The sequence below is a fragment of the Vipera berus genome (assembly GCF_964194415.1).
Source record: "Vipera berus genome assembly, chromosome: 10".
Taxonomy (NCBI): domain Eukaryota; kingdom Metazoa; phylum Chordata; class Lepidosauria; order Squamata; family Viperidae; genus Vipera; species Vipera berus.
This window is the reverse complement of record NC_138213.1, coordinates 777555-805147: the sequence shown is the minus strand read 5'-3', so window position 1 is coordinate 805147 and position 27593 is coordinate 777555. Positions and strand designations below refer to the sequence as shown.

The window sequence follows — 27593 nt, the reverse complement described above, 5'->3', positions numbered from 1 at the left end:
GCTGGGGGTCCATGAAAGGAAGTGAAACAGATGTTCTAGGAAGGGTTGCAGCTGCCCAGACTCTCTGCAGCTGTTCCCTCCCAGAGGGACACTCCCTGTGTCTTCTCAAAGTGCAGGATGAGCTCAGCTGCCTGAAGGCTTCTCTGGCTCCTCCCAAGCTGCACTCACCCTCAGGAGGTACCACATGATGGGTGGATCCCCCTCACGGCACTCCCCAAGTGATCCTTGCCACTCCACTTGCCTCCGAGGATCCCTTGGAGGAAACGCTGGAGGAAATCTCTGCTGCTGGTCCGGATCCCCCTTGCCCCAGGATGGTGCTGCTGCTGCTGGTACCTTACCTCGTGCTTGCGTCCTTCTCCGTCTGCCTGGCAGACGTCCATCAGCTGGAGGCAGCCAAAATAATGAATGCCACACCAGTGGTGGACGGGTAAGATCACAGTCTCCCTTTCCCTGTGGTGGGTTGGTTGGAAGAAGGGGTTGGGGGCTGCAAGGAGCGTCTTCCCCCCCCCCCCGGGGCCTCCTGCCAGCACTAGGCTGGCACCCAGCTTTCCACTCGGCTGGGTTGTTGGCACAATGCCACACGAATTCCAAGGGGGCTGACACACTCCACATCCGTGAGAGCCTTTAAAATGTACGTGCAGTACGACTGGGCTGCTCTCCAGGGAACAAAACCTATAGGGCAGACTAGGAGGAAGTTTTCAATCAAGGCTTCCTGGGGGGGAAAAACCCTTTTAGGAGATCCTAAATGATGACGTGCTGAGGAGGAAAGAGCGGTGGACAAGCCCTTGCAGGAGGGACTAAAACAAAAGCTGGTGACAAAGAGTTGCTCAAGTCTCTGCAAAGGAGGGAACAAATAACAAAACTGTCAAATGTTTTTCAGTGGAAATAAAGCAATGGGTTTGGGAGCAAAACTTCCAATGTAGCATAAATTGATGGCAACTGAACTCGAAGTGGCCAACAGGGAAGGAGAACTTGAGGCGGAGATCAATCCTTTGGTACGTGGGTGGCAAAGGAAAGTGTGTCACCTGTAATGAGGCCAATAGTTTTGTAAGGTTCACGTGCAGCAGAACCTGAGAGGAAAGCCCCACAATCACGGTGCAGGGCGTGACCTTCCTGAAGCAGCTTTCTGGATTTGGACATCTCAGAAAGGATTCATGGTAACGGAGGTGGCAAGCAAGGCAACCAAATTAGTTAAGGGCCAGGGCAGCACTGTGGGAAGGGAATGTTTCCATGCTATTTAGAGTAAGAGGTGAGTTGTGTAAGTGTGTATTCCATTAAGCAAAGTGTGGAGAAGGCATGAAAGCTTTCCTTCTCAAAACCGAAGAAGCATTCAGAACAATGCAAGGGAAGAGGCCCCAACCCCCTCTGTGCTGGCCTTGACAGAGGAGTTGTTTGCTCAGTGAATAATCAACCACCAGGTGATTGCCCTCACAGTTGACTAAACCTGACACCTCTCCCTGGAGGTTCTGGAACTGAGGTAGAAGTACAACACTCAGACACAGCCTTGGAGGTGCTGGGAGACCCAGAGGTGAAGAAACGTAAAGGCTCTTAGAGCCGCCCCCCCCTTGCCTGTCCCTTGAAGAGCATCGTGACGTCCAGTAGAACATAGAAGAGGGTCCCTCTCTGGGCACCAGGAAGCCACACAGCTCTTCTGATTCCTTGCCTGGGATTCCTCCTGAATGTGGAATCAGCTGGGGGGGGAGAGGGTTGCATTTGAGGCAGTCTTAGGAACTTCCAGCGGATTCCAGCTGTTTTTTTGTTAACTACTAGAGCTGAGTGGTGGCTGGGGGGTTCTGGGAATTAGGAACAAAGATCAGTTTCAATTCAATACAGAACAGTGGTGGGATTCAAATATGTGAGCAACCAGTTCTCTGTGTGGATGCCGCTTCCAGAAGTCCATTCTTGGCCTGGGCAACAAAAAATTAGCTACTGGTTTTGCCAAAGTGGTGCGAACCGGCTGAATCCCCCCACTGATACAGAATAACATTCAAGATCAAAGCAACTTTTAAACAATAATAGATGTGGTCCTATCTCTTTTTTAAAGAGAAGTTGCTTTGATCTTGAATACTATTTGTTTCGAATTATAACTGAACTTATTTCCTTCAAAGGAAAACAAGGAAGTCCAGTTGCCTCCTGAAAAAGCTCCTTTGGGATTTCCTTCAGATATTGGAAAAAGATGTAGTTTGTGGTTTGGCTGCTCTGCCTCTTCAATTAAATGCAACTAAATAATTGAATTGCTTAGTTAGAAGGCAAGTCATTAATGGACAAAATAGCCTTTAATTGCCTGTTAAATATAGTTGTCAAAAGGATTGGATCTTCTGCAAATCCAGCAAGGTGGCTGGCTGTGACTACCAGGAGTTACTGTTACAGTAAAAAGCATAAGGTAAGGTAAAGGTAAAGGTTCCCCCGCACGCACATGCATGCTAGTCGTTTCCGACTCTAGGGGGCGGTGCTCATCTCCGTTTCAAAGCCGAAGAGCCAGCGCTTGTCCGAGGACGTCTCCGTGGTCATGTGGCCGGCATGACTAGATGCCAAAGGCACACGGAACGCTGTTACCTTCCCACCATAGTGGTCCCTATTTGTCTACTTGCATTTTTATGTGCTTTCGAACTGCTAGGTTGGCAGAAGCTGGGACGAGTAACAGGCGCTCACTCTGCTACGCGGCACTCGGGATTCCACCCGCCAAACTGCCGACCTTCCGATCGACAAGTTCAGCGTCCTAACCCACTGAGCCACCGCGTCCCTTCAGTAAAAAGCATAACTATTGATAAAGCTGCAGGTGGTTGGCACCTTAATCACCTTCTCCCAGCCTTTTAAGCATTAACTTATTTTATTCTTGGTTTATTGTATTTTTATATAGTATTTAAGTGGTTGTGTTTTAATTGTACACCATCCAGAGTCACTCTACAAGTGAGATTATGACAAATAAAATTAATAAACAGACTTTTGTTGTTGTTCCATGAATTGCTTTCTCTGATCAAAGCAAGATAGAGTCTTAGTGTTGCAAACAAACTGTAGCTACTGATTTACAACCACCTAGCCCATCCTTTAATCTGATGTAAGGAAGAGTAACTGGTACCATCTCAACCTTTGATCTCCAAGGACAATTGTTCTATCAATTAACCTGCTTTAATCAGATGGTAACCCAGCATCTATTCAAGATGATAAGATGTTATCTTTTGCTTTTGTAGTCACAACGATCTGCCTTGGCAGTTGCTGACAAAATTCAACAACCAGCTGTCTTTAAAGTCAGCCAATTTGCACGAGCTACAAGACACTCATACCAATATACCGAAGCTGCGTCTTGGGCATGTAGGAGCACAGGTAAGAGATGAGCAAGAGACACTTGCAAGGGTTCCATACAATAAAATAGGAGAAAGTACCTTTCCTGCTGAAACATCTGATCATTCAGATTTTTGCAAATTGCTAAACTTATCAGTTTGTTTATTTTCAGGTAAAGATTTCCAGGCCAGCTTATTTGTTAAGCCTTTTGGCTGCGTTTCAAATTTATATGTGTGTTTTAAGACACCTTCTGTGGGCCGAACCTCTGCTTCCTGCCCACTTCCTTTTTCCTGTGGAAAAACTCCTTTCCACTTGCACCCCAACCTTAGATCATCTGCTGATGCTCTGTGGCCTCCTGATAAAGGTCACACAGGAAGCATAAGCGAAGCAACTTGAATAGATATTGGCCTTCCTTTGCAGTTCTGGGCAGCCTACGTGCCCTGCGACACCCAAAACAAGGATGCAGTGAAGCGAACTCTGGAGCAGATTGACGTCATCCTTCGGATGTGCCACCAATATCCAGATGCCTTCGAGTGTGTTGCCGACAGCGCAGGTAAGTGCAGAGGGGATGCTGCTGGTTGCTGCTTCCTGGCTGGCCAAGGAGGGGCCCAGCCACATGTCCCTTGGCACAAGGCACACAACAAGTCAGAAAGGCAACAGGTGAGTAGGGGGGCTGCTCTAGACGATTCCAGTGGTATCCAAACACTCCAGCTCAGCCTCAGGCCTATGGAAATCAGCAATTGGCCCTTCACAATATGATGCTTCCAGGGAGAAGCAGGAGAACGCTTCTGATGTGTCCATCAGCAACTGCTCTGGAATCAGGGCCAAAACCAGCCTAATTTCATCCTTGTCAACTTTTCCACTCCAAATCTTAAATTCTTGTGGCAGGAGAAACTGGAGTGGATTTGCATGTAATGCATCGGACCATTTATTTAAAAAAAACTATGATTCTTTGATTAAACCACAAAATACGACCTGTAACCCATGGATTACAAAGCATCATGCCCGGGTTCACACAAGGACAGCATCCACTAGTTTGATCCTCGCTTGCCATTATTCAACAAGCTAACAGTTAAGCAAGCCACAGTTTATGTGTGAACCAGGCCAACATTCTATGAATGTTGAAACAAACTCTTAGCTGGTTTAGTGCAACGCACGAACTGTACCTCTGCCAGAATTCTCCATTATTCAACATGCAAAACAACCTGGATCAGGCTGGGGAAGGGTAAGTTAGCCTTAACTGTGGAAATCTGGTGTAGACTTCAAGCCATCTCATGTTCCCGGCTGGCCACCCTGTACAATGAGCACCTGGCCCTGGAAGCTGGATGGAAACCCTTCTCTTACAGGTATCCGGGAGACTTTGGGCACTCAACGCGTGGCCAGCCTCATCGGCGTGGAGGGCGGACACTCCATAGACAGCAGCTTGGCTGTCCTGCGCACCTTCTACCTGCTGGGCGTGCGCTACATGACCCTCACCCACAGCTGCAACACCCCCTGGTAAGCGGGGAGGTCCTGAAGTTTTCGAATAGGGTCCCTTGAGTAGGGCAGAGTGACGGCGCGTGGCTGCTTTGTAGCCTTGCAAGCATTCACATAGGGAGGACCGAAGGTCAGGGGTCAATTCATTTCAATGGTAGAGTCCCACTTCCTTCCTTCTCTACACCCTCCTTCCATAAAAGACATTTTATGGAAGGAGGGTGTAGAGAAGGAAGGATCTATTGGCACTTACGCAAGCTTTGGCCCAGAGCCAGGATTCTTTGCTCCTTCATCTGCTGCCCACTTTCCTTGGCAGGGCTGATAACTGGCTGGTAGATACAGCTGAAGGGCAGCCTGTTCACCATGGCTTGACGGAATTTGGGAAGGTCAGTGAAGGCTCTGCAGAAGGATTTGAATGGGGGGAGGGGGCTGTGCACGGCTGCCCGAGCAGCGCATCTCATCTGCCAAAGGGAGAAGAGGCTTTTTCATTGGCCTGAAGCAGAGCAGGTCCACAAGAGCTCTGCGCTCCCATTGAAAACGGGGTTGCAAAAGTAACCACCATGAATGAGCAAAGCTTGAAGCAAAATAGGAAAGAGGTCCCTCGCTGGGGGCAACTGATGGGAAACAAGGGCATGTGCGATAGAGTTTGGGGCAGCCCCGAGGCCCCCAATGCTTTCGGGGCTTTTCCTCTTGAGCCCAGAGTCTCCCGAGTTCATCTTCTCACACATTCACAATGCCAACGTGGAACCAGCAGTTCTCCTTTCTCTCCAGTCCAATGGATCCTCCATTTCTTTGCTCCACAGCGTGTGGTCCATGAGATGAACCGCCTGGGCATGATGGTGGATTTGTCCCATGTCTCTGTGGAGACCATGAATGCGGCCTTAAAGATCTCCAGGGCCCCCGTGATATTTAGCCATTCCTCGGCCTATGCAACCTGCCCAAGCAGACGGAATGTACCAGATGACGTGCTCCGCCGAGTGGTGAGCAGGGCTGTGTGTGTGTGTGAATGTGGCCGCACATGCTTCCAACAGCATCAGGGAAGCTTTTGCTCAGTGTCCTTCCTTGGCGCATCAGGTCCTCAAAGGGGCCGGCCAACCACCCATCAGGCAGGCACGTCGGTGGGTGCAGCAGGGTCAAGAGGTGGCAGAGAAATTGAGCCTCTTGCTGTGTTTCTGGGCATCAGCTTCTGGGTGGCCCCTTCGATGATGCCTTCTCCTTTTCTTGCAGAATGAGACACGCAGTCTTGTAATGGTCAACTTCTACAATGATTACATCTCCTGCAGCAGCCATGCCACTCTGACCCAGGTAGCAGGTAAACCCAGCAGAGCAGGAATGGCACATAAGGAAAGAGGGGAGGGGAACTGAGGCAGACAGAAAGTGGTCAAACTCTCATCCTTCTCATTGCAGACCACATGGACCATATAAAGCACATTGCTGGACCAAAGGCTGTTGGCATTGGAGGAGACTATGATGGGGTGCCCAGGTATCAGCAGGAGAGACAGGGGGGCGAGGGTAGACTTGAAATAGGCCCAGCCTGCAGTGGGACAAACGTAAGCCCCAAGACTGGAGTGACAACATTGCTTGAAGATTGTAGGAGCTGCCACGAACGGTACTCGCAGTTTAGTGGAGGGCTGCAGGAATCACGCCCCTATTGCATGTATGTGTGATGACCTTGAATGAACAGGCACCCTGAGAGGGAAGGCGCTCCTAGTCTTTAGGATTCCTCGCACTCTGACCAAGACTTGGCCGATTAAGGAGCGGGTGTGTGCAGACCAGTTCCTGGAGGTGCTGCAGCACCATAGAGATCAGTCCTGGCCTGAGAAGAGAGCAAGCAAGGGTGGGGACAGGAGTCATGGGACCCTGCCCTTAATTTCTTGCAATTTCCCTGATTTTCTTTGGCTCACAGAGTCCCTCAAGGCTTAGAGGATGTCTCCAAATACCCAGACTTAATTGCCGAACTGTTGAGGAGGAAATGGACAGAAGAGGAAGTGAAGGATGCCCTGGCCAACAATCTCTTGCGCGTCCTAGAAGAAGTCGAGCAGGTGAGACCTCTCAGACCTGAAGAGCTGGAGGCGGGTGATGGAGGCTTGGGCATGGAAGAACTCAGCTATGTAAGTTGGCTTCTCCTCAGCGTCGCTCGTTTTCACCTTGTGCTTATTTCCCTGTTCTAGTTGAGCTGCTTGGCTTTGGAGAACCTCTTCCCAGCCAAGAGAATTTTGACTCAAGAAATCTAAATGGAAGTGTGTTTTAAGGGTTATGGGGTTAGATCAGGACCACAAAGATCTAGAATCTGTTTCACCTCCAGCCATGGAAGCTCAGTGGGTGTTTTGGAACCCAACATTTTCTTCCCCAGTCCAGTCTACCTGAGAGGACTGTTGTGGAGAAGATAGGATGGCATAGAACCCAATCTAAATCTAATGAACTAATTTGAACAAGCCCTTCTCCTTCCTTAGGTGCGGGAAGAGATGGCTCGCGAAGGAATTGCCCCCGATGACACACCCATTGCCTTCCAGGAACTGGAAGGAGGATGCCGAACGCGCCACGGGTACTCCAACCAAGGACACCACCCAAGGGCTTTGCCTGCTGTGTTCTTGCTACTATTGCTCTCAACGTTGATCTAATAGAAGCCCCCGGATCTCCTTCCTTGTGGACTGAGTGGGTCCTGCTGGGTTAGGATTTTTACATCCAACTACTATCACATTCCAAACTTTGCCCAAACCTTGGACTATTCCCTTATTACCTCCATTAATTTGTGGCCAGTTACCAAAATACCATTAGTGCCTCAAACACAGCTCTTTTCTAATGTGGACATAAGAGGCAAGCAAAATCCTGCTTTGAACTTTTCAAAGTACTTACTAGTTGCCTTTTTTGCCCTGCAGATACTGGGAGCGTGCTTAATGCCGGACATATATGGTAAGGGAGTATAGGAAGCAACACACTGTACCACTTAGGTACTTCTTGGGTTTGCCTGGTTCTTTTTCCCCACCTTGGGAAGAACAGAGATTGCAGCAGAAGGGATGACAAGAGAGTAAGCAGGAACACAATGGGGAATATAAATCAAAAACAACGCAGTGGCACCAGCAGCTCTGAGTGCACTACGCAAAAACCCAATGTATTCCTCATTGTGTGCTCATTTACTTCCTTGTAAACCCCTCCCCCCTGCAGTGAATGTAAATACAAGCATTAATTCCCTTTTGTGAATCATCTAGCTGGGGTGGAGTACTTAGGAGGTGAACAAAGGAGCGAAACTGATTAGTCTTACTAGTTTTGAGCAGGCTGTTTGTGTGTGTGTGTGGGGGGAGTTTCAAAGGGAGAGGTGAAAAAGAATGTGCAGCCAGGTTCTCATCATTTCCTACTTAGCAATTGCTTTGCTTAATATAAGTTGCTGATCCCAATGGTGGTCGCTAAATGAGGACTACCTACATTAAATTATAACCTGCATTACAATAAGAGAATCAAGGTGTTGGCCCAGAACCAAGGGAGACGGCGAGTTCTAGCCCCACTGTCGGCACGAAAGCTAACTGGGTGACTTTAGGCCAGTCACTCTCAGCCTAAACCACCACGCAGGGTTGTTGTTGGGGGGAAAAAGAGGAGGAAGGAATATTAGGTATGTTTGCCACCTTGAGTTGTACATGGAAAAAGAAATTGGGATAGAAACCTTTTTTTAAAAAAATCTACATTGATGGAAATTGCCGAGAAAGGAGAACAGATCCAGAAAGGACTCCTTCCTGATTCACTGGGGCATCAGGAATTACCGAGCAATCCGATTGGCAAGATTCCGTCACTACAGCTAATATCAATAAAAAGTAATTTTACCCAACTTCCTGCGGAGTCGATTTCCTAAACTGGCCTACTCAGCTGGCCTGCCCTGCTACCTCCAGCTCTCTCAGGGGGCTTGTGTTACAGGCCCTCCAGAACCGCTGTCCAAAGCTGCTCCTCCTCCCTCCCAGGGCCTCCCCCCCCAGCAAAATGGAGCTGGGCCCCTTTTGAGGGAAGGAAGCCCTCCAGTGGCATTCCTTCTCCCCCAAAGGAGAAAGCCAGCCTCGGCTCTTTCTGTGCCTCTCCAACAACAAAGCTGTGAGTGCCAGCTGACACAATCAACCATCCAGCTCCGCAAACCTCACTGCAGTTCCTGCTTCCCAGAGTTTATTTAAGCCAGCATTAAAACAATTGACAACGTTCACTTTGCATTTACAAAAAAAAGAGGCAAAGACAATTTTTCTTAGTATCGGAGAATTCACCGCTCCGTAAAAAATGTTCCAGGAAAGATGATTATAACCTCTCGCCCTCCCCAGCCCAGAGGAGCAAGGCAGCTTAAGGCCTCGGCCTCGAGCGATTGAGGAGGGAAAAAGAGAAATATACACTTAATGCCAACAGTAGAGGGGAAACACTCGCTTGCCACCCCAAGCTTGGTTTGTACAGGAAAACCGAATTCTCCAGGGAGATGGGGCTTGGCTCTCATTTACACACACAGACCTTTTCTGTACAAGGATGTCCCACTGCTTTTAAGTCGTAGCAATGGGGGGAGCTCCAACGCCAGTCAGGCAAAAGGACGATCCTCTCCTGAAGCTGGCACGTTTGGAGGAAAGAGCTACTCCAGACCCAGGCAGACATTTCCCTCACCCCCATACAACAAGCCGTGGGGAGGGGAGGGTGGGGCACATGCATGGAGGCCAAGGGGCAGCAGGCCCACTGTTTTTAAAGGTCACTTTGTGCTGTGTAAGTTCAAGGCAGGTTCCAGAGCTGCTAGGAAAAGGGACAGCTCCATCTTCCCGGCAGCATCTTCCCAACTTCCAAGTGGCCTGTTCCCCCCACCCCACCCCGTAAGAAGGAAAAAGGAACAGGCAGGAACTGACCTCAGGAGGAACCATCAGCACACTGGAATCTACGCATGCAGCACCAGGGCTGTTCCTGGCCCTCTTAGGAATGCTAACTCCCCTGTGGCAAGCGCTGCATGCTCAGGTTCCTCTCAACAGGCCAAAAAAGAGGAGGGGGAGGAAGGTGGGAAGTGCAGACTGGAAGGAGAAGCTGTTGGGAAAGGCAGGGCATCCGTTCCAGGAGGGCCCTTGGCCAAGGACCAGGATGCTCACACAGAGCCTTGCTGTCACCATGGCTTCTTGTTGCTGGGCACGGCAGGCCTGCAGGACTGGACAGGCCTCCCTGGCCCTTGAAGAGGCTGGTCAGAGGGCTGGAAAGCCCCAGGCAGAAACCCCACAAATCATAGGAGAACAAGGCAGGAGCAACTGTCTGCGAGGATGCGGGAGAATTAATTCCGTAAGGCAGCCAACCTGAAAATGTGAGAGGAAGAACATTAATGCAGGAAAATCAAATCTCAGAAGAGCCACCAAAAAGGGCTATTCGGGTCTCAGCCCTCCAGGCTTCCTAGACGACCATGGAAGACAGATTCCAGCTATGACATTTCTAAATGTCGAAGTTTCTAAACAAAGCAAAGAGCATCCCATGGCCTTGAGCGTGTGAGATCTTCCCTTTCAACTTTAGCCTTTTCTTCCAATACCTCTGATCTGCCTCCCTCTTGTGAACACACAGTGTAATTTCAGTTAATTAAGGATGAACTCAGGCTGCAGATGTGTGTAACGCTCGGCCAGGATTTCTTTCAACTCTGATTTCCTGACGAAGCCACAATGGCCTGGTTAATATCTAATGCCAACCATAATGGATGCGTTCCCAAAGCAGTTTTTCTGGAAGGCCCTACTGATAAGTCTTGCCGCCACCAACAGGTCCACAACTGGGCCAGCTACACCTCTGGCGTCACTGAGCGAGGCGGATCTCCCAGGGTGCACCATGGCAAGAAGCAGGAAAGCTGACAACGCAGCCCCTGAGCAGCAGCAAACCTTGGGGATAGGAGCCCTCAGCAGGCCCAGCTTGCTTTCTTCAGTGCAATTCTTCCATGTAATGTGGGCTAAGCACATTCAATTGTTTCCCTTGTGGAAAGGACCACCTGCCCGTGTGGCTCTAGATTTATGGGCTGGAAAAAGCTGCCAGCCAGAGGTCCAGTCCTGTGGGCAGATGGAGGGAAGCCGACTGACCTCCGTGACAGCTGATCCTCCTGCGAACGCGTAGAGCTCTCTCCCATGGCCGAGGCCCCTTCGGGCAGCTGGTTTAGCTGATCCATGATCTCCAGGCCATTCTCCTCGGCAATCTGCACTATTAGGCTGTCCACCTGCTCCTGGGGCGTCGTCAAGGTCGTGGCTGAGCTCATGGAGTCCTCCATCACCTGCGGGGACCCAAGGCGGAAGCGTTGTGACAGACTGACAAATGCAAGCAGCAGCAGCCAAGATGGGAACAACCGACACCCTGAACAAACCATATTCCAGGGATCCAGTAATTCACCCACTTCTTGCTAGGGACACATGTCCCTCTCACTAAGCTAAACCATCCTCCTCCTGTCTTCCTTCAACTCCTCTTCAAGCCAGAAATCAAGCATGATCTGGCCACTTTTTTCAAGCAATTTGGGAATGGAAAACGAGGGTGCCTCTTCTTGCTCAACAGCAAAACGTCCGGCACAAGGTAGAATATGGAGCTGCATTTTCCACTGGCCTGAAATGCAACAGAGGCTGGCAGTGGCCAAGCAAAGCCTTAGCCAGGAGATTTAGCTCTGGACTCCTTTTAGTCCTGTTTCAAAGCCTGCTGGATCATAATCTGTGCCCCCTGTTTGACCTGGAGTAATTTCTGCCAAGTGGGGAATTCCCCCAGACACCCAAACACTTTCTCACACATGCAGAGAAGGTAGCAAAGGCTACAGAAGAACAGGAGAAGGTTCACTGGCAGACAACTACAAACGTGGTTTCCCATCTGCCCAGCTCTGAAGTTCAGCATCCTGTGCAGCACTTACTGAAGTGTGGACATCCAGATTCTGGACCTGCTGCTCAAACTTGTCCATCACAGCCGAAACCTTCTGAAGATCCATGGAGCTGAGAGCTTTGTCCAAGGCCTTGGTCACCTGGGCCATATTCTTGGTTACCTGCAACAGAGTCAGGAATCGTATTCGCTTGGAGGAACCACACCAAGCTAGGGCCAATCCTGAAGAGGAGGGCCCAATGTGACCCTGGAAACAGCAGCCCAGATCAAGACCAGCAGAAAAACGTGCACTGGCCAGTCAGTGCGAATTTCCCAAGGAGACCTGGATGCATGGTTTCATCCTCTTTTAGTCATGGAAGCCCTGAGGCAGGAAAAAACTCATGGCCATCAAGTCACGTTCAGGCTGAATCTGGGATGCTGGAATCTCGTGAGCTGCTGGTGGATAAAAACCAACTGGCAAAGGGGAAATGGGGCAAGTGGAAGCCAAGCAGCCTAATAGGAAATCCAGTCGGTGATCTCTCACATATCAAGATAGTATCACCACCCCACCCACCCACCCCCCAGAAGTTCAGTTGGTTGGGAATGATGGAAGATGTCCATATCTAGAAGACACCAGTTTAGTGCAGACAATCTTTTGTAGCAAGAAAACTTCTACTTGTTCAAAGGGAGAAGGAAGGTCATATATTAAAATAAAGCTCCTTACTCCCTTCATGGTCACAGCTGTCTGGACTTTGGAGGCCACAGCATCTACACGAGAAGCCATGCGCAGCCAGTTCAAGCCTTCGTTCTTCTTCCGGATGGCGTTTTCTGCGTAGACCCGAGCGCATTCCACATTCTTCTGCTGAAGGGCCTGGAATGCAAGACAAGGAACATCCCTCAGCTTCGCAGTTTCTCCAAACAAAATCAAGAGTGGAAGAAAAGGGATCAGATTTCAGTAGTGATGCAGACTGAAGGGAAGAAATTCTAGAAGTTCAACTAGTCTAATCACTTCGCTACCCTTATCGCGTCCACAGATAATCGCCCGGCCGCCCTGTTTAGGGTGACCCGCTCCCTCCTTAATCAGGAGGTTTGGGAGGAACCCTTGCAGGGACGTGCCGAGGAGTTTAGTCAACATCTGTCGGACAAAATCGCTCGGATTCGGACCGGTTTGGACTCCGACTGGGCAGAGTCTGACGATCAGGACACGGGTGGTCTTGTCAATGTTATCTGGGAGGAGTTCGATCCCGTGACTCCGGAGGAAGTGGACAGGATTATGGGGAGGCTGAGCTCCACCACGTGTTTATTGGACCCGTGCCCTTCCTGGCTGGTTTATGCGGCCCGGGAGGGGACACGAGGCTGGTTCCAGGCGGTTATATCTGCATCTTTGAGTGAGGGTAGTTTCCCCGCCGTCTTGAAGGAGGCGGTGGTGAGACCTCTCCTCAAGAAGCCTGCCTTGGACCCAGCTGTGTTCGTCCGGTCTCCAACCTTCGCTTTCTTGCAAAGGTTGTTGAGAGCGTGGTAGCGCATCAGCTCCCTCTGGTTCTGGATGAAGCAGATTATCTAGACCTGTACCAATCGGGCTTCAGGCCCGGGTACAGCACGGAGACGGCATTGGTCGCTCTGGTGAATGATCTCTGGAGGGCTCGGGACAGGATATTCCTCTGTCCTAGTCCTATTAGGCCTCTCAGCGGCTTTCGATACCATCGACCATGGTATCCTGCTGCGGCGTCTCAGGGGATTGGGAGTGGGAGGCACGGTTCTTCAGTGGTTCTCCTCCTATCTCCTGGGACGTTCGCAGTCGGTGTTGGCAGGGGGACAGAGGTCGACCTCGAGGCCTCTCGCTTGTGGAGTTCCTCAGGGGTCGGTCCTCTCGCCTCTCCTGTTCAACATCTATATGAAGCCACTGGATGAGATCATTCATGGTTTTGGAGTTGGGTATCATCAGTATGCGGATGATACCCAGCTTTTCATTTCGACCCCAAACCACCCCAGTGATGCCCTCAACGTGATGTCCCGTTGCCTGGAGGCGGTTCGGGTCTGGATGGGGAGGAACAGGCTTCGACTCAACCCTGACAAGACTGAGTGGCTGTGCGTACCGGCATCTCGGGATATTCAGAATATTCCATCTCTTTCTATGGGGGTGAGTTATTACCCCCCGTAGATAGGGCTCGCAACTTGGGAGTCGTCCTAGATTCACAGCTTTCTTTAGAAGACCATATAGTAAATGTGACTAGGGGGGCCTTCGCCCAGGTTCACCTGGTGCGTCAGTTGCGGCCCTATCTAGACCGGGATGCCTTGCGTACGGTCACTCACGCGCTCGTGACCTCTCGTTTGGACTACTGCAATGCTCTCTACATGGGGCTGCCCTTGAGGACCACTCGGAGGCTCCAACTGGTACAGAATGCAGCCGCGAGAGTTGTGTTGGGAGTCTCCCGATACTCCCATGTTACACCCCTGCTCCGCAAGCTGCATTGGCTCCCAGTTGTCTTCCGGGTGAGATTCAAGGTGCTGGTAATGACCTACAAAGCCCTTCATGGCATGGGTCTGGAATACCTCAGGGAGCACCTGCGGCTGGCATCAACTTCCCTCCGCCCAGTGCGCTCCCACAGAGAGGGCCTCCTCAGGGTGCCACCAGTCAAAGAATGTCGACTGGTGGCCCCCAGGGGGAGGGCGTTCTCTGTGGGCGCACCGGATTTATGGAACCATCTTCCGGTTGAGCTCCGGATGGCGCCCGACCTTCGCTCCTTCCGGCGCGACCTAAAGACTTACCTGTTCGAACAAGCCGGCCTGGCCTGATGGGTGATGGGTTTTATTGTTTTTTATGTATTTTAACTTAACTTATTGTTATAGTTTTTGGGCATCTTGTTTAATCTTTTTTAACTTTTGTACTCTTGTTTTTTAACATGTATTGCCCTGTTCACCGCCCTGAGTCCTTCGGGAGAAGGGCGGTATACAAATATAATAAAATAAATAAATAAATAAACTGCTTCAAAAATGAGAAAGAAAAACAGGGGGATGGAAGGGAAAGAGGGAGGGTCCTCAAGCTCAGAAAGACATGGGAAATCCAGAGCAGAGATGCTCAAGCTAAAGAGAGAGAGAGGAAGGAACTGCAGATGGTCTAACACCAAAGACTCAAAAGATTAGAAGCTTGATGAGTAACAAAAGTGGGGTACCCCAAAGGCTTGAAGTCAGCAAAGATGAAAGTCCAGCCTTCCCAACAGAGAAACAACTCATTTTTCAAGGGTTATCACCGCCCGTCACTCCCAGTCTTGGCATTCAGGCCCCTCACCTTCTTGACTTTGGCTTGTTCTGTTTTGGAGTCCTTTTCTGCCTTCTTGGCAAGCTTCTCCAGCTGCTTGGCTGTAAACTAGAGAGAGGCAGACATTCAGCAGGCCTGTCAGCAAGAGCAGTCACCCAGCCTCAGTTCCTGCTTCCTCTGGAGTAGAGGAAGGTCACGGTCCCATAGAAAGTCAATCAAGTTTTAAAAGTCAGAGATGGGGGGAGATGTGCTGAAGGCACGATGGATAGAGAGGAGGCCATTTACTGACTCAGCTAAGCCCGCTACAGCTCCAAGTAGCATCAGAGAAGCAGCCATTCCCAGATTTCTTGACAAAATCAGATTAGGAATTGTTCTGCTACAAAAACCAGATATTCTCTGTCCAAGGAGGAGAGTGTTTCCTAACCAGAGTGTTTATTGTGAAAAGGGTTGATTTGTCTGTTAATTTTGCTACAAGAATTCTGATTTTAAGCTCTACGGCCTTTCATAGCACGAGCACTCACCTTTAACTGAAAGAGCGTATCTGTGAAGAGAAAAATGAGAGTAGTTGGAAGATTTAAGGATAAAGGGAATCTTCAAAAGGAAAGGCAGATTTTAGGAAACTGATTCACAACATTCCTTCTGCCCAAATTTGGTGCCCTCCACAAAATGTTTCCCTAGATTTGAAAAATCCAGATACAAACTGTGGAGCATGTAGAAATGTTTTATTAGAGACTAAGTATAGGAAAGTAAATAATTAGTTCCTGATGTTTTTTTTATATCCGTTGCTATTTCTCAGTTCTGTAATACCTTGGGGCTTATCCCTTTGGTCGCTGACGATCACTCGCAGCAAAGGTGGCCGAGGACCTTATAGAACCTAATTCAAACCTTACTTTCCATTCTCAGATTCAGTTGCCTCTCGTCCCACCTTTTCTACCGGGGCTGCAGCTGGGCCCCCCATCCTGCCTGTGCAGGGTCACCGCAGGGGCTTCCGGAGCTGAGGCCGGGCTAGACTCGCGTCGCCCCGGCCACGATGCCGCTCGGCCTGCCCTCTTTCTTCGCCAATTCCTGGCTTCTCTTTGGCGCGAGGAAGGGAGGGGGCTCCCGGGGAGAAGCCCTTCCTCCCCCTCGGCCCCCCTCAGCAGTCCCACCCTGGGCGGCCCGAGGAAGCCCCTCCGCCCGTCCCATCGCCCACCACCTTCCCGGGCCGAGGCCGCCAGTCGGCCGCAGCTGAGACGATGGGACGTGGCGTCCCCGCTCCCCCTCCGCCCCTCCCCCCATGATGGGCGAAACCCCCTCCCCTTTCCGCGAGGAGACCCCTTACCGTCCATCCCGACTGAAGTCCTCGCCCGCCTTTCCTTGCCAGGACTTCCGGGTTCCGGAGACGCTCACTTCCGGCTTCCTTCCGCTCTGGAGAGGCCCGTCCCTCACTGAGGCGGGGCCTCGGGCGGCGCAGGCGTCGTCCTGCCGAACGAGAGGGCAACAAAAGGATCACGTGCCTATTTCAGAAGGGGGCCGCGGTTGCCGCGGCAACAAAGAGCCAGGATGTTGCAGAGTGCAGAGCCCGCCTCCGTTCTGACTATTTTATTTTATTAAAAAGGTGCTGCTGTAAATGCTCGGGCGGTTAATAAGGTCAGCTGTAGCGCAGTTCAAAGTATCTTTCCCCAGGGTCAAGGCTGGAACTATAGGATCCCCGGGATCTGCCAGGAGCAGATTCAGCATCTCTTCGCCATCATCTGTTGTTTTGACTCCAAGTTCTAGGCACCCTTAGGGCTCCACAGCCACTCAGTGGACCTGTTTATCCTGCAGGTGTATCTTAATCTGAGGCAGAGTTTGCTTCTGCGTGCCTGGAATTCCCTGTCACACATCTGAGCCTGTGTCAGTGTTCTCCTCTGACACTCCTCTGATGCATCACTTTACGTTGTGATGATGATGATGATGATTCTTTATATGAGGAATTAGGCTGCAATTTTCTATATTCCCAGATATGTGAAAGACAGCTAACATTTCCATACACGTAATGCCTCACATTTGCAAATTGCTCATCCCTTGGAAACTTGCAGTATCAGCGGAAAGGGCTGGCACAAGTCCCATCATTGCTTGCTTTTCAAAATACCAAAAATAATTGTCCAAGTCTCCACTTTTATTCACTTTATGGAGTTCTTGATATCCTATCATGATTAGAGGAGGGCTTTGTCTGGAATTGATAGAAATTAAAAAGCCTTTGATCTGCCCAGCCCCCCACCCCCTTTTTAACAGCCTTCTGATCTGGAGTCAGAGAAAGCCGTTTCCAGTTATAAAATACAATGTTTCCTTAAAAGCTATAGATCACTGACAGGAAACTCTGGAAAAGGCCCTGGAATTTAGCATCTCTGCCTGGCCAGGAAGATAACAAACTGAATATTTCTTCTAACCATCAAAACAATATTTCCTGCCTTCTCATGGTCATAAAAACCTATTTCACTCACCTCAAAGGATAAAAAATGTATATAAACCTTGCTGATGTGCCAGTCTGCTGTCAGCTGTTCCAGAAACAAGCTTTGCATAGTTTCTCACCCAAATAAAATAAAGAACCTTATTCCCAAGGAGCTGCTTTTTGCGTCTTCTTTCCTTGGAGAAAGAAACCTAATGCAAGATCTCCATGCAGCTTTAGCACCTCCCTGTTAGAAAATGGAGCCCGTCTGTGTCCGTGCCTGCCTTCTCTCTTGCTCTCCCAGCCTTCTATTGACCATCAGTAGTAAGAAGCATTTTTATATTTCCTCCCTAAAATTGCTAAGAAGAAAAGGGCAAAAGGGTTATCCCTAAGATCATCACTGGGCCTTCTGATGAACTCCCTGACACCAGGACCATCCAGGAGTCCCAAGATCATGGCTTGTTCACTGTGCACTCCAGACCCAGCACAGTGGCTGCTTGTCAGAAGAGCAAGACAGAGAGTGCTGAAAATGGTCAGGAGACAGGCAGCCGGGTCCCGGAGCCTCCCTCAATAAATGGAAATCCAACTCCATGGCCACATGTGGAGGCAGGGGATGAGGAATGACAAAGCTTAGCTAGGTGTAAATGAGGGAGCTGTAACTTCTCTTCCAAATAGGCGTATGTGTTAAATGCCATAATAATTCCAGTCACTAACAGATATGTATCTGCATGGGCAAATTAATATTGGGAATATAATTTCAGGTGCTGTCCTACTTTTACAATTTCTTTACTTCCTGAAGTGGGTAAGGGGCTTCTTGGCATGTGCGTTCCCATCCAAGGCTGCTCCATCAGGGAGCTGGGATGGAGGAAAGGTGGTGGGACCAAAAGGTGATCCCTGCTTTTGAGGAAGAAGGAAAAGGCCCACTGCCTCGGGGAGCGGGGAGGCTGCTGCTTCTCTCTGAAAGAGAAGGATTCCCAGTCCAACTGCCCAGGGCAACGGCTGCCCAGTTCCCAATCGCCCCGTTTTGGACAGGCGGGTGTAGTGTCAGCTGCAGGGAACGGAGCGACCCCTCCCGGCTGGCAGGCGGGGCCAGGCTCGGCCTGCGCGGAAGCAGGCGGGACAAAGGGAAGAGCATGGCGGAGCAGGAGCCGGAGCCTCTGCGCCTGAAGCGGCTGCACGGCGGCTTCTTCGCGGTGCCAGCTGCACACCGGGTGAGCGGACCCCGCTGCCCGCGCGCCCTTCGCGCTCCCCGCTCTGCCCTCCTCCCCGCGGCCGGTCGGGCGGGCGTATGGAGCCCGCGCTCACCTGCCGGGCGCCGGCTCGGTCAGCGCTGCATCCGGGACAGAGCTGCCCCCCTTCCCCCCCGCCCCCCCGCCTGCTTCCCTAGCCCCGGACACCCCCCCGCCCCGCCCCCGCTCTACCCAGGCAGCAGAAACCGCTTCTCACCGGCTCTCCTTTCAGCTGGGAAGATGCCGGAGCGTCAAGGAGTTTGAGAAGCTCAACCGGATCGGGGAAGGGACCTACGGCATCGTGTGTGAGTCCCGCCTGGGGATCTGCCTGCCGGGCTGGGAAGTGTTTGGGGCAATACCCGCCCTGGTTCCCTGGGCGACCCAGGTTGGGCCTGGACAGGCTTCAGAATTCCCCTGTGCCGCCCGCTTCTCCAGGGAAAGAGCGCTTACTGGCTTGGGATGTTACCCGGAAGCCCCAATCTCTGTGAAGCAGGCCAGTTCCAAGAGACGCGACGAGGCTGGCAGAGCCACCTAAATAATAGGCAGTGGTTCCTTTGTGAAATGCGCTCGGCGGGACCGGGAGGAGAGGGTCGGGCTTCCTGGGAACTTAGGCTGTCCTGCTGTTTCAGATCGTGCCCGAGATACACAGACGGGCGAGATTGTGGCTCTGAAGAAAGTGCGGATGGACAAAGAAAAAGATGGTGAGCAGAGCGGGCTTCTCGCAGGCCTGGCCCGGGGAGTAGCCCCAGCAGCACCCATCTTAGCTGGATCCTCTCCCCCGCAGGGATCCCCATCAGCAGCCTGCGAGAAATCACCCTGCTGCTGAAGCTCCAACACCCCAACATCGTGGAGTTGAAGGAGGTGGTGGTCGGCAATCACCTGGAGAGGTAATTCCTGGGCAGATGGGCACAGAGTCTCCTTGCTGCCCTCTTACCCAGCCAGGACTTGGTGCTCTCTGCCCTGGGCTGGGAGGGCAGCAGGTCCACCTGATGGGGGGAAAGTGCAAACATTGCAGAAAGTGCGGAGTGGAGGTGGGGGGGCTTCTCCTTCGCTCTTTAAGCAGAGGAAGAAGAAAAGGGAAGCATCATCCTGCCTGCCTGTCCTTGAGGCTCTTGGAGCAGGATTCTTTTCCTGGCTGCTGCAAGAGTCGTGCCTGCCTCCAATTCCCCTTGCAGCATTTTCTTGGTGATGGGCTACTGCGAGCAGGACTTGGCCAGCCTCCTGGAAAACATGCAGGCTCCCTTCTCGGAAGCCCAGGTGTGTCCGCGGGGGGAGGTGCATCGGTGGCGCTTTGTGGTGGTGATGCCACACTGGAGCAGAGCCCAGATGGTTGGGGGAATGGCTTTCATCCCCAATACAGGTAGTCCTCTACTTACGACCACAAGTCAGCCCAAAATTTATGTTGCTAAGTGAGACATTTGTTAAGTGAGTTTTGCCCCATTTTACAAACTTTCTTCCCTCAATTGTTAAGTGAATCACTGTAGCTGTTAAGTTAGTAACCTGGCTGTTAAGTGAACTTGGCTTCCCCACAGACTTTGCTTGTCAGGTCACAAAAGGGGATCCCGTGGCCCCTCTGGGACACTGCAATTTTAATAAATATGAACCAGTTGGCAAGCCGATCCAAATTTTGATCAGATGACTATAGAGATGCTGCAATGGTCGTAAATGTGAAAAACGGTCATAAGTCACATTTTTCAGTGCCATTATAACTTTGAACGGTCACTAAACCAACTGTTGTAAGTCAAGGACTGCCTGTAGCTGTCCCAACTTTTAGAACTGGGCCAACATGGCAGGGAGGTGCATGTTCCAGTGTGTGCAAGGTATTAACAGAGGGCATTGCCTGGCATACTGGCAGGAGCCAGAGCTTTCAACATGGAGATAAAATACAGGAAAATTACAGAATGAATCCAACCAAAAACAACAGTGGGGCAAGGATCTGAAAAGCGCATTTTAAAACTTCACCTGATGCTCCAAAGACTACAGTGCAGAGTCGCCTTTGGGGAAGGGGTGGTGTCAAGGCACAGCCCGGCAAATTGACATGCGATCTGCTTTGTCTGAAGGGGCCTAATTTGTTCACACATTCCCAAACATGGTTTGCCTGGTGTGGGACAGGATGACTGGCACAATGTACGTGATGCACGTGCAGCTTCTTAACAAAAGCTTCTCCTGCTGGCATCCAGCACGGGACAGGTGGGTCAGAGGCCCTCCGTGGATACTCCTTTGTTTGCCCGCCTCCCTACAGGTGAAGTGCATCATTCTCCAGGTTCTCCACGGTCTTCAGTACCTTCACAACAACTTCATCATCCACAGGTGAGAAGGGCAGGGATGGGTCAAGCAGGAGCAGGGAGCGGTGCTAGCACTGGTGGCCTGAACTCAGGCAAGCCCAGTCCCCACCCACCCACCCTTCTACATATCTGTGTTTCGTCAACTAACAGGGACCTTAAGGTGTCCAACTTACTCATGACTGACAAAGGTTGCGTGAAGACAGGTGAGTCTTTGGCGACAGCATCTCAAGTGCCACATGCTCAACTCGGTTGCTGGAGACATAAAACAGCAAGTCCCTGACCTCTCTGTGCCGCCTTCTCTTGCAGCGGACTTTGGGCTGGCTCGTGCTTACAGGGTTCCCCTGAATCCGATGACTCCAAAAGTGGTGACACTGTGGTGAGCTGGTTCGACCCCTTTCCCCGGGGGGCACCGCTGGCCCCCTTCCGGTACAAGCAGGCTGGGCATTGGGTGGCCCTGAAAACTCTCCTGTCCGGAGTGCCCTCACTCTTTCCTTCCCCTTGCAGGTACCGGGCTCCTGAGCTCCTCCTAGGCACCACCACACAGACCACGGCCATCGATATGTGGTGAGGAAAAAAGACCCCCAACCTCTCCGAGCACTGGGTGGGCTGCGGCTGGGGGGGGGGGAGGTGAGCCAAACGCTTTTCTGCAGGGCTGCATTGCAGGAATCGGAAGAGCGGACAGAGTGTGTCCAGGGGGGTTGCTGGGTGAGGGTCTCGACACTAACCCCGCGTCTGCCCTGCAGGGCGGTGGGTTGCATCTTGGCGGAATTGTTGGCCCATAAGCCTCTGCTGCCTGGGAGCTCCGAGATACAGCAGGTTGACCTGATTGTGCGTCTGCTGGGCACTCCAAACGAGACCATCTGGCCCGTGAGTCCTTTCCGTCTGCTGCTCTTCCTCCCTTCCTTCGTGCACCGTCTTTGCTCCGGTGTTCACAATGAAAACACAATTCCCACATTACAGTTTGTTTGGCTTGCCTTAGCATGCAGGCTGAGGAATTCTGGGAATTGAAGTCCACACATCTTAAAGTGGCCGATCCAGATGATGCCTCTATGAGCTAAGCTGCAGGCGGCAGCCAAAGATTCGCTTCTGGGTGTGTGTCCCCCCTTTTCCAGGGCTTCTCCAAGCTGCCCCTGGTGAGCCAATACACCCTCCGCAAGCAGCCCTACAACAACCTGAAGCACAAGTTCGCCTGGCTGTCCGAGGCCGGACTTCGGCTCCTGAACTTGCTCTTCATGTTCGATCCCAAGAAAAGGTAAGTGGTCTTGCCTGCCCTGAATCCCTTTGGGGGGAGCCGCTCTGCCTGCCCCCAGCAGACTCCCAGCCGTCCAGTTAAGCTGAAAAGCTGCCCACCTTGACCGACCCCCCCCCCCCGATTTCACGGGGGCTGCCCAACAAGGAAGATGTTGTTGGTTCCCCAGAATGGGGCTATTCAACTTAGGCCTTCCAGGGAGAGGGCAGCAGAGTGGCTGCAGGTCAGGCTTGGCAAGGGGGGCCAGGAGGAAGGGGTCCTTCACTGCCACGTTTCCTTCACAGAGCAACAGCTGGAGACTGCTTGGAGAGCTCGTACTTCAAGGAAAAGCCGTGGCGTGAGTGGCCCCCGAGCCCCCTTCCTGCAGGGCAGGGCCCCCTCCTCCTTCAGGGCCTGAGCCCTCTTTTCCCTTCCAGCCTGCGAACCGGAGCTGATGCCCACTTTCCCCCATCATCGCAACAAGAGGGCCGCCCCGAGCACGGGAGGGGAATGTCTGGGCAAACGTCGCAGGCCCTGAGATGGTGGCTTTGGAGGGCACCTCAAAGGTAGGGCAGGCTCACAAAAGAACAGGCAGAAGCGGGTCTTTGCATTCACGGTATTTTCAAGGATGCCAACACAAACGTCAAAAGTAGGTCAAATCAGGGCGTTGCCCCATTAAAAAACTAGATAAAATGTACATTTTAGTTATCTATTCTCTGGTTAAATCTGCATACAGATTCTGCATTACCTTAAATGGCCCATTTTGTTTCCTCCCTTCACAAGACCAAAAGAACCGGGAATGTCTTTTTGAAGAGGGGTGTGTGTGTGTGTCTGCCTGCCTCATCTGCAATCAGTTCTGCTGTCACCCATGCCTGTTTTCTGCAGTGCGCTTTTCAGGGGCTGGAGATGGCCCAGCCACGCAGGCCCTGTCTGGAGGAAGATGGCTGTGGGTCCAGGACCCTCTTGCTCTTCGTGGAGACTTGCATCAGCAGCAAAGCGCCACCCCCCTCCTCTGCACCCTGGAGGGGATCCTCGGTCCCTCCACCCTGCGGCTAAAGGTGGCAGCTCAGCCTCAGCCCCCCAGGAGCAGCCAGATCCTTTTCCTCTCTCAGCTGTCAAAAACAAGCAGCCCAAGCAAAGCATCCCTGCTGGAGCAGTGAAGAGGGGAGAAAACCTCCAAGTTAAAGGGCAGGTGGGAACCACCAGCGCCACCCGGCAGACCTCAGGATGCCTCCCAAGGAACTGCTTCTCGCCCTGGCTCGGCTCCTTGACCACTTTGGAAGAAGGGCCCTTGTCTCAATAAAGATTTTTCTACCAGCCTGAGGACTGCTGGGTGCCTTGTCAGTTGGGGTATGAGAGATGCCCAGGCCCCAAGTGGCTCCTGTGGGAAATGGGAGGCTGGGCCAAGCCCCAGCAGCTCCATCTCCAGATGCTTCTTTGCCCTTGCCCCACACTGCGCAACGGCTGCATAGGGCACTGCTCCAGCTGCCTGCTTCCTCTCTGCTCCCAGGCTGTAAATAGGATACTTGGGGGTGGAAGAGACTCACCAGCTGCAACTACCCTACTTCACAGGGAGACACATAAGGCCCACTGTGCCGAGGCCTTTCTGCTTCCAAGAATGAAACTCTGGCAACTCTGCAACTCACAAGCGGAAGCCACCCACCTCTCGTGCCCATTGGCCTCCCTGAGCCCATCTGCCAGAGGGAATTTGGCCAGGGCCCCCCAAAATGGCACCTGAACTCACTCGGGAAACAGGAGGTGACACCTGCAGCCATCACCAGAGAACCGCTGCTGCTCTTCCCTTGGCCTTGGGCCCAAGAGCCTGGTCTCTGCTGCTTTCCAGGCCACTTGGCCAGGGGTGTGGGGTGGGGACAGCTATTCCTGTTGTGATGCTTGGGCAGGTCCAAGGGAGCCACTTCTAGAGGGGCCGGAAGGGTCCAGATATCTAGAAAACCGGGTAGCTTTTAGTCAAGTTTATTACAACTCCATCTTTCGTAAGACATCAGCAAAGTGACCGCTACCACAGGGTCCATTCTGGGTTTGTAAAAATGCTGCCAGCAGTTCCTGCCTAGCTTGCTGCTTGAGCAGGGGGCTCTTCTCTGCCCTCTGCAGGGGTTCACAGAACAAACCAGAGCAGCCTCCGGCCGCACGGATCCCAGAGTGGGCGGAGTGGCCGAATTTTGGAATGTCCAAAAGGGCTTCACAGGAGAGACGTGCATGCAGATATCCAATCCTAGAAACCAGGGACCCTGGCGAGGTCTGCTCCCCACCTGCCACCTCCAGGCTTCATGGACTTGGCCCTCCATCAAACCTGGACAAAGCCATCCCGGCCAGGTCTGCTCTGTTAGAAGTGTGGGGGGGAGGGCTCGCTTTTGACTCTGCCTTGCCACAGGCCGGAGGAGGGAAGCAGGCTTGGGGGGGCGCGATCCTCAAAGGCCTCGCAGGCTGGGGGGCTCTGCGTTCCAAAGCCCAGCCGGGCGTCCCAATCCTACTGCCAGGACCCTCCTCCCTCCTGCAGCAGCCTGTCCACCTCTGTTCGTTGCAGCCACAGGCGCTGCTGCTTCTCGCTCTGCAGCTCTTCCACAAGGTGGTGATGGTTCCGGCAGACTTGAACCCCGTCGCAGCTGCTGACGTGCAGCAACCGGCAGGTGTTGCAGCAGGAGCAGGGCAGGGCCCCCGGGAGCAGGCAGGAGTGTATCTGGTAGCGAGCCGGCTCCGGGCTGAGTCCCTGAGTGCTGTTGTGCAGGCTGGCCAGGCTGAGGTGGGGGCTCCTGGGCTGCCTGGACGGAGGAGAGGCCGGGCAGCTCGTCCCCTGCGAAGAGGGGTCGGAACTCTCGTAGCCCCCCAGGCCAGAGAATAGGAATGAACTCCCTAGCTGAGCAGGGAAGTCCATCTCGGAAGTCCTGCTAAGCTCCCGCCTCAAGGAGATGAAGGAGAAGGAGGTGGTCAGGTCGGGCTCCTCGGAGCCCAGGAGTCCGTTGCCACAGGAGGACTCCCGGCTCCAGGGGGGCTCGCTCCTGCACTCTGCCAGTGGCCGGGGGCTCCGCCTCAGGAGCCTGGGGCTGCCGCACTCGCTGAGAGAGGCGGCTTCCTGGCCCCAGAGCGGGTTTCCTGCAGGCTCCCTGTAGCAGCTGTGCCCTTCGGCGCTCTCGCGGTAGAGATCGAGCCCGGCAGCCAGGTCCGAGCGAGCCTCGCGGCTCTGGGGCCACCGCGTCACGCTCTGCAGCTTGGCCACACACCGCTCCAGGCTGCCCCGGGCCTCCTTTCGAGCCTTCAGCAGCTCACCGGGTGGCACCACCCGCGGCTCCAGTTTTTCCACAATTTTTGCCAGGATCTCGCACTCCACCCTGGCTGCAAAGAAGCAGCAGGCTGCACAAAGCAGGTTGGCACTCGGCGGCAATCGGGAATTCACCAGGTGCAGACGGTCTTGCTGCACGTAGCCCAGTCGGCGGAAGCTCCGGGCAAGGTCGGCCTCTGGCAGGACCCCCTGAAGGACGTGGACGTAGACCCCCGAGAAGGTCTGCAAAGAAAGGCGTCCATCAGCCCCTGACCGTTCCAAGCCCCCTCCTTTGTTGCCTCCCCCAGCCCAAAACAGAATTCACCTTAATGGTGGCAAATTCTTTGCGCCAAGGGAAAAAGTACAGATTGACCGCGGCCAGCTCCAGCACCTCAAAGGCCCTGCCCAGATCCCGGAGGGCGCCCGTCAGGTCCAAGTGTCCCCGCAGGGCAGCGGCCAGCGTGGCCAAGGTGTCCTCCCCATCCAGGCTGCCGTGAAGCTCCGGGTCCTCCAGAAGGTGACGCCAGAGCAGCTCCTTCAGGGAGGCATCGCTGCAGGCCCCGACGTGGCCCCGGCGGAAGTCCCTCTCCAGGCACCGGCGATACTCCTCCTGCAGCCCCGCTCCGGGCTTCATCCTGCGGCGGGGAAACGCCTCAGCCCGCCCGCCCGGGGCAGCGGGGGAGACGGGGGGGCGGGCGCGGCAGGAGCCAGATGCGCCCCGGCCCTGCAGCCCCCCCCCGGCCGCTCTGGGGCCCGGGAGGAGAGAGCCGCCGCCGCCGCCGGCCCAGGGGCAGCCCCAGGGCCTCTCCTCTGCCCCGGCGGGGAAGCTCCGCCGCTCACCCTCCGGGGCGGGCCGGCCTCTTGCTCCTCCTGCCGAGGGCGCGCGCGAGGAGCGGGGCGCCGGGCAGGGCCAGACGCTTCGGGCTCTAGCGCTCGGGGGCCGCGCCGCGCCGGGCGCAAAGCAGAGGCGGAGCAGCCGCCGCAACAAAGGGGGTTGCCGGGGCCGCGGGCAGGCGCCGAGGGGGCGGGCCGGAGGAAGCGCCCGGGCGGCCGGGACTCGGGGCTCGTTGGGCCTCCCCGGCGCCGGACCGTCGCCAGCCCCGCCGCGGGGGCCTCGGGCTGGGGCCTCGGCGGAGGGAGGGCGCCGCTGGGGCGGGCCCGCCGGTTGGGATTCGAACTCGCGCCCCGCCGCTCACCTGCCGGCGCCCGCTCGACGATCCCGGCCGCTCTCGCGCCGGCCCCCGCCGCTTCCGGCCCCGCCCACTCAGGAGGAGGTTGCGTCACGCGGGGCATTCCCTCCCTCGGCGCTCGCGGGCGCAGCCGCTCCTGAGGCGCCCGTTCAGTGGGCCGCTCGGCGAGGCCCCGCCCTCTCCAGATGCGGCGCGCAAACGGGGCTCCCCGCCGGCCCTCGGACGCAAGGCGGACGGCCTCGCGAGGGGACGAGGTGGCGCGAGAAGCCTCCCGGCGGAAACGGGGCGTCCCGCTTTTGCCCCCCGCGCGAGGGATCCTCCGAACGCCGCCGCCGCCGCTCCCCGCGGAAGGCCAGGCTTCGCGGCCGAGGCTTCGCTGGTCACGCCGCCGCCTTGCTGAGGTGGTCCCGGGGGCAGCGGCCACGGAGCCCCTGCGTCGCACCCCACCCGGGGCTTCGTGCCTGGTTGCAAAGGGGGTTCCGCTTCTGCACCCCCCTTCCCGGCTGCAGGATGAGGGGGAAGCCGTCTGCGGGGCGGCAGGTTCGGCTGCAGAGGGCCCCCCCAGAGCAGCCCCATCCAGCTGGGGAAGCCGTCTCCAGGGTCAGCCCCGCGGGTGGCCGCTGTTGCGGTGAACCAGCCCGAGCAGTCCAAATGACTGCCCCTCCCAGGGCAAGCCTGCCAGGGCACGGCTGCCCACCCACCATCCCAAGAAGCACAGCCAACCGAGTGGGGAGAAGTCAAGCTTTATTCCCAAGGAGCGTCCAGGAGGGAAGGCAAGATGGTGGTGCCGAAGTCAGGGCCAGGGGAAACGCCTCAGCCCTCCCCACCCAGGAGACGGTACCCAGATTGCAAGGGAGCCCCTGCTTCCTCGGGTGCAGTGGAGATCTCTCAGGAGCCCGGGGCCCTCCCCAAGTGCACTCTGCAGGAGGGCGGCTCCCTTCCCCACCTGCCCCCTCGTACGGCTGCCGTTTGGTTCCCCCACAGCTGGCGGCTGGGAGGCTTGTGCGAATTCCTGCCAGCCACTCAGCCTTCCTGCTTCCTGTCTTCTCCCTCAAGCTCTCCTCTCCGTCAGCAGACAACGCACAATCCACAAGGAGAGCTCACCTTCGGCCGTATCCGCTTCACCTACGCTGGTTCCTGTTCCACCACAGAGGAACCCAAA

General features: G+C 54.0%; 4 protein-coding genes across 6 annotated transcripts; 2 read left to right on the top strand and 2 right to left on the bottom strand.

The window, feature by feature from the left end:
- Window positions 1-184: 184 nt before the first annotated feature.
- DPEP1 (dipeptidase 1) lies at window positions 185-8652 on the top strand (the record flags this gene model as incomplete). The annotated part of the gene is given in 11 exon segments (XM_081335628.1): window positions 185-205; window positions 207-427; window positions 3192-3324; window positions 3703-3835; window positions 4629-4779; window positions 5072-5141; window positions 5559-5735; window positions 5983-6067; window positions 6163-6238; window positions 6662-6797; window positions 7209-8652. Coding segments are annotated over 11 exon segments (1371 nt in total). The 3' UTR covers window positions 7377-8652.
- Window positions 8653-8884: 232 nt separating this feature from the next.
- CHMP1A (charged multivesicular body protein 1A) lies at window positions 8885-16348 on the bottom strand. The gene is made up of 7 exons (XM_081335563.1): window positions 16134-16348; window positions 15334-15353; window positions 14843-14920; window positions 12278-12424; window positions 11609-11737; window positions 10803-10990; window positions 8885-10043 (listed from the first exon to the last, which is right to left on the bottom strand). Exons 1-7 carry the CDS (start codon window positions 16138-16140, stop codon window positions 10022-10024), a joined length of 591 nt encoding a protein of 196 aa, XP_081191689.1. The 5' UTR covers window positions 16141-16348; the 3' UTR covers window positions 8885-10021.
- Window positions 16349-18341: 1993 nt separating this feature from the next.
- CDK10 (cyclin dependent kinase 10) lies at window positions 18342-23040 on the top strand. 2 transcript variants are annotated; one of them, XM_081335581.1, is made up of 14 exons: window positions 18342-18433; window positions 18684-18756; window positions 19081-19152; window positions 19236-19338; window positions 19627-19708; window positions 20694-20761; window positions 20887-20939; window positions 21043-21112; window positions 21241-21300; window positions 21480-21603; window positions 21849-21988; window positions 22270-22322; window positions 22402-22530; window positions 22850-23040. In XM_081335581.1, the coding sequence occupies exons 1-13, from the start codon at window positions 18356-18358 to the stop codon at window positions 22500-22502; spliced, it is 1077 nt and encodes a 358-aa protein (XP_081191707.1). In that variant the 5' UTR covers window positions 18342-18355; the 3' UTR covers window positions 22503-22530; window positions 22850-23040. The 2 variants fall into 2 exon arrangements, with proteins under 2 accessions (XP_081191707.1, XP_081191706.1); XM_081335580.1 differs by having other exon boundaries at window positions 22748-22984.
- SPATA2L (spermatogenesis associated 2 like) lies at window positions 22564-26602 on the bottom strand. 2 transcript variants are annotated; one of them, XM_081335579.1, is made up of 2 exons: window positions 25633-26602; window positions 22564-25484 (listed from the first exon to the last, which is right to left on the bottom strand). In XM_081335579.1, the coding sequence occupies exons 1-2, from the start codon at window positions 25873-25875 to the stop codon at window positions 24453-24455; spliced, it is 1275 nt and encodes a 424-aa protein (XP_081191705.1). In that variant the 5' UTR covers window positions 25876-26602; the 3' UTR covers window positions 22564-24452. The 2 variants fall into 2 exon arrangements, with proteins under 2 accessions (XP_081191705.1, XP_081191704.1); XM_081335578.1 differs by having other exon boundaries at window positions 25567-26598.
- Window positions 26603-27593: the final 991 nt, after the last annotated feature.

What these genes read in the sequence shown, in the direction of transcription:
- CHMP1A (XM_081335563.1), bottom strand. An exon ending in CAGCTGTGACCATGAAGGGA is followed by an intron (nt 11,738 to 12,277) that starts GTAAGGAGCTTT and finishes ACTCTGTTGCAG; the next exon opens with GTAACCAAGAATATGGCCCA. An exon ending in ATCTGGATGTCCACACTTCA is followed by an intron (nt 10,991 to 11,608) that starts GTAAGTGCTGCA and finishes GGGTCCCCGCAG; the next exon opens with GTGATGGAGGACTCCATGAG.
- SPATA2L (XM_081335578.1), bottom strand. Translation starts at nt 25,875, where the DNA reads ATGAAGCCCGGAGCGGGGCTGCAGGAGGAGTATCGCCGGTGCCTGGAG. An exon ending in AAGAATTTGCCACCATTAAG is followed by an intron (nt 25,485 to 25,566) that starts GTGAATTCTGTT and finishes CTTTCTTTGCAG; the next exon opens with ACCTTCTCGGGGGTCTACGT.
- CDK10 (XM_081335581.1), top strand. Translation starts at nt 18,356, where the DNA reads ATGGCGGAGCAGGAGCCGGAGCCTCTGCGCCTGAAGCGGCTGCACGGC. An exon ending in AGGGACCTACGGCATCGTGT is followed by an intron (nt 18,757 to 19,080) that starts GTGAGTCCCGCC and finishes CTGCTGTTTCAG; the next exon opens with ATCGTGCCCGAGATACACAG. An exon ending in CAAAGGTTGCGTGAAGACAG is followed by an intron (nt 20,940 to 21,042) that starts GTGAGTCTTTGG and finishes CTTCTCTTGCAG; the next exon opens with CGGACTTTGGGCTGGCTCGT.